The sequence below is a fragment of the Pteropus vampyrus genome, unplaced genomic scaffold, assembly GCF_000151845.1.
Source record: "Pteropus vampyrus isolate Shadow unplaced genomic scaffold, Pvam_2.0 Scaffold53, whole genome shotgun sequence".
In the NCBI taxonomy this organism is placed as follows: Eukaryota; Metazoa; Chordata; class Mammalia; order Chiroptera; family Pteropodidae; genus Pteropus; species Pteropus vampyrus.
In genome coordinates this window covers 7,381,611-7,385,288 of record NW_011888834.1, presented here as the reverse complement: position 1 = coordinate 7,385,288, position 3,678 = coordinate 7,381,611, and the positions used below count along the sequence as shown (strand labels likewise).

The 3,678-nt window shown below is 54.6% G+C and overlaps 1 protein-coding gene across 1 annotated transcript in view; it reads right to left on the bottom strand.

Moving 5' to 3' along the window:
- Positions 1–386: 386 nt before the first annotated feature.
- EPHX2 (epoxide hydrolase 2) overlaps positions 387–3,678 on the bottom strand; it is a 55,416-nt gene continuing 52,124 nt past the window's right edge. Inside the window, exons 16-18 of the mRNA XM_023530770.1 lie at positions 2,654–2,734; positions 1,038–1,096; positions 387–871 (exon numbers count right to left, since the gene is read on the bottom strand). Coding sequence (XP_023386538.1) covers positions 793–871; positions 1,038–1,096; positions 2,654–2,734 — 219 coding nt within the window. The 3' untranslated portion in view covers positions 387–792. The remainder of the gene's footprint in view (positions 872–1,037; positions 1,097–2,653; positions 2,735–3,678) is intronic.

The following is a 3,678-nucleotide window of genomic DNA, read 5'->3' as shown; positions in this document are numbered from 1 at the left end:
CAGCCTGGGGACTGGGTGGAGGAGAGGGCAGGCAGGAACACCGTAGGCCCGAGGACCCATTAGCTCAAGCGGAGGCCAAGGGCCAAGGAGAATCAGAGTGCTGTGTGTGGGGACTTGGGACGGGTGACGCTAGAGGGCAGTTAAAAATCAGGGCGTGATGGGGACAAGCTGGGGAGATGGGCGTCACTCAGGGGGCCAGCAGCACCCTGGAGGCGGGGGGTGGGGGGGGCCGTCAGGAGGCTGCTGCTGGAGAACTCCGGGGGAGCAACAACGGTAGGGGACAAAACCGTGAGATGGCTTCTGGATGTGGCAAGTGGCAGGTGAGGCCAGAGGGAAGTTCTTCGAACAATTACTCTGCCTTGCTCCTAAGAACACAAGCGGCAGTGTCACAATCATCTTAGATTTATTGAGCAAAGCCATTCCAACCTCTGTGGAGATGTTTCAAAATTAACTGCTGATTAAACCATGAATTTGCTTCAAAATTATGAATTGGTTAGTCAAAGAGAAATCACCCCGGCCATCCCATTTTGCCCCCGTCCACAGAACACTAACCATGCTGAGAGATACAGAGATGCATTTATATCCAGGGAATTAATCACGTTATTTTTTCTCTATCTAAAATTATGTCAAATTTGTCTCTTTTATTTAAAGAAAATCACTCTTTGTTGCAAACCCCTTTGGAACAGGCTGCTGGTTCTCAGGGACGCAGGTAAGGCCCCGTCTGGGCACCCAGAGCAGCGGTCCAGCCCACGAAGGTGCTGGCGTGCCTGCTGGGGGCCGGCACGCATCGCCCTAAAGCTTCGAGACCCGCGGCGAGTCCCTGGCATCAGTTTCTAGCCACTCAACGAGGATCCGATTCAATTCGGTGGGCCTGGAAAGGAAATAAAAGGCAATTCGCACTTGTCCGGACCCACTCACTCACATGAAGGCTGAGGGGATGGCGCAAATGGCCACCCCCGGACGCCTTTCCTGAAGGTGAGCAGGAAGCCCTGACCCCACCCCCACCCCCCGCACCGAGGGACCCTCCATCTCCTTACTTCTCCATCTGTGTGAAATGTCCACAATCCTTAATGTGTCCCCTTTTCAGGTGGGGGATCTGGAAGAAAACCCCACCCAGAAAAGTAAATGGCAGTGCAAATGGGCCTGGTTCAGGTTAGTGCAACGTGCAACCGAGGCCCCTGGGAGGGGCGCCTTCCTTTCTGCTCCCCGTAGGTCACACCCTTGAAAAACACTGCATTCTTTAGAAAAGGAAGAACCATTTATTGAGCTCCCTATGTGCTAGGTGCCCTACACACATTGCCATATTTAACTTTGACTATGGGGTAATATGAAGGCTCAGCGAGGTTGGGTAACCTACCCAACGCTGCACAGGCTGACAGAGCTAAGATTTAAATTCAGGGCCGCCTCACACCCATCACGACGACTGTCTCCCTTCAGAATCATTAGGCCTCAGCTTGTTCACTGCCCGGAAAATGCTTGGTCATTTGAGTCTCGCCACGCAGATGTGACTGCGTCCCCTCGCTGACGGTCTGCGTGCAGGGCCGTATGGCTTCCCTGAATCCCCACAGTGGGTGACAGCAACAAGCACCGAGGAATGAGAGGGAGAGCAGTGCCGCAGTTAGGGACATGTGCTTTTCTTCCCGACGCAGCCTTGAACGGTGACAAGATGTGGGAAATGCTGGGGAAAAAAACGTGGCCTTCCTCCCAGAGGCAGGAGCTGCCCCTCCCAAGCCCACAAACCTCAGTGAGGTTAGCGGGCAGTTCCAAGGACTGGCCATGCGAAGGACCGGTGTCTCTACAGAATCTTCAGGGGTCAGGAGCAGAGAGATGAGCCCCCGAGGGCTCTCAGAGCTTTCTAGCTCTTCATCGGCTGGATCCAGAGCCTGTGAGGGGCGGCCTCTGCAGCATCCGACTTAATGCACCCTCTCCGCTGTGTCTGATGGTGCTAACAGAGCTACAGCCAAGGGCAGACAGGCTGCTCTCAGCATTTAGCCAGCCCGCGGTCGAGCACTTGCAGGCCTCCCTAGTGGCTACCGACCACACTGTGCAGAGTGAAATTCCCACCTACAGTCTGATGCCCATCGCGCCCCATTCAGTAGCTCTCTGCCCACTGGGTCCACACAGCTCAGCCTGGCCCCACGGGCTCAGCAAGGTCTTCAGCCTTATCAAGCTCCTGCCATTCTCCAAGCATGCACGCTCCTCGCCTCCCGACACCCTGTGTCCTTCGCCCCGTGTTCTCTCTCTCTGCCCTGCAAGGCCAGATGCAATGTGAAGCCCTCTGTGAAGCCCTCGTTCCCAAGCATGCCCTCTTCTTCGCGCCTCTCCCGTGTACGGGATTAGCAGAAGGACAGAGCACTCCCTGAGGGTGCAGATACCACCGCGGTATCTAGCACGGTCCCAATACATTGAAGTGCACAGTAAAAGCCTGTGAAATGAACAGATGAGTGAATGAATGAGTGAATGAATGAGCCTCCGTCAGTGCAGGATAAAGGAAGCGTCAGCCACTGTTGCTCCCAAGAGGTGACGGCGATGCTACTGATGAAGCCCCTTGTCAAACAAGTTCTTGAACCAAACATCTCACTGTCGTGCCTCTGAGACCCCGTGCCCTCCCCTGGGAAGCCCCGATGGCCCCAGCACAGCGCCATTCCCTCACCCAGTCCTCCATGTGCTTGGACATCTTGGGAACAAGCACCATGTCCTTCTCTGCGGTTACCATCAAGGCCGGAATCAGGATCTGGGGAGAGGCGACAGGAAGTAGGTACAGCTGGAGAGGGAAGAAATGTCTTGCACCCTTCACGACTCAGGCTTTCCCACCCGCCACCCCCCACCTCCACCGGGGCGAGGACCTGCTTCATTTTCACACTGTGTGGCTTCCTCCACTAAGCCTCCCCCCACCCCCCAACACACACACACACACACACCCACGCCCAGCAGTGCCACTGTGGTCCCAGCTTTGTTTCTGGCATGCACTGTAAAAAGGAGGCATCGTTATTACTGGAGATCTGGAATGATGGTGTAAGACAGGAGCAAATATATACATTGGCTGCTGTCTCTGGGTCCTGGCACAAAGCTCCTGACACCCTTGGAAGTTCCTAAATGACACAAGCACTGGGAGCATCTTTTCTTGTTCTAATATTTGCCTTTGACCCCATTCCGGACATAGGGCTCCTAAAACGCTGGTAAACCCCTAAGTTATAAGACCATTGGGAGCATCTTTGGTTCCAATGAGGCGACTTGGCGGCGGGGGGTGGGAGGGGTGGGGTGGGTGGGGCTCCTGGGTGGGGGCTGTCACCAGGAAGACCAGGCCATGATTAGAAGCTTGGAATTCTCAGCCCACCTTCCACTCTTCCAGAGAGGGGAAGGGGCTGGACATGGGGTTGATGACTTATCACACCTACGTGAGGAAGCTCCACAAAATCCCAATTGTATGGGATTTGGAGACTGGCCACACTGGTGAAGGCATCCACGTATCGGGAGTGTGACGCACCGAACTCCACAAGGTCAAAAGCGCCTGTCCCTGGGACCCGCCCAGACCTCATTCTACGTATCTCTTGATATGGCTGTTCATCTGTATCTTTCATCCCATCCTTATCCTTTACTAACCTGGTAAATGTAAGTAAGAGTTTCTCTGCGTTCCATGAGCCGTTCTACCAAACATTAATCAAACCTGAGGTGGAG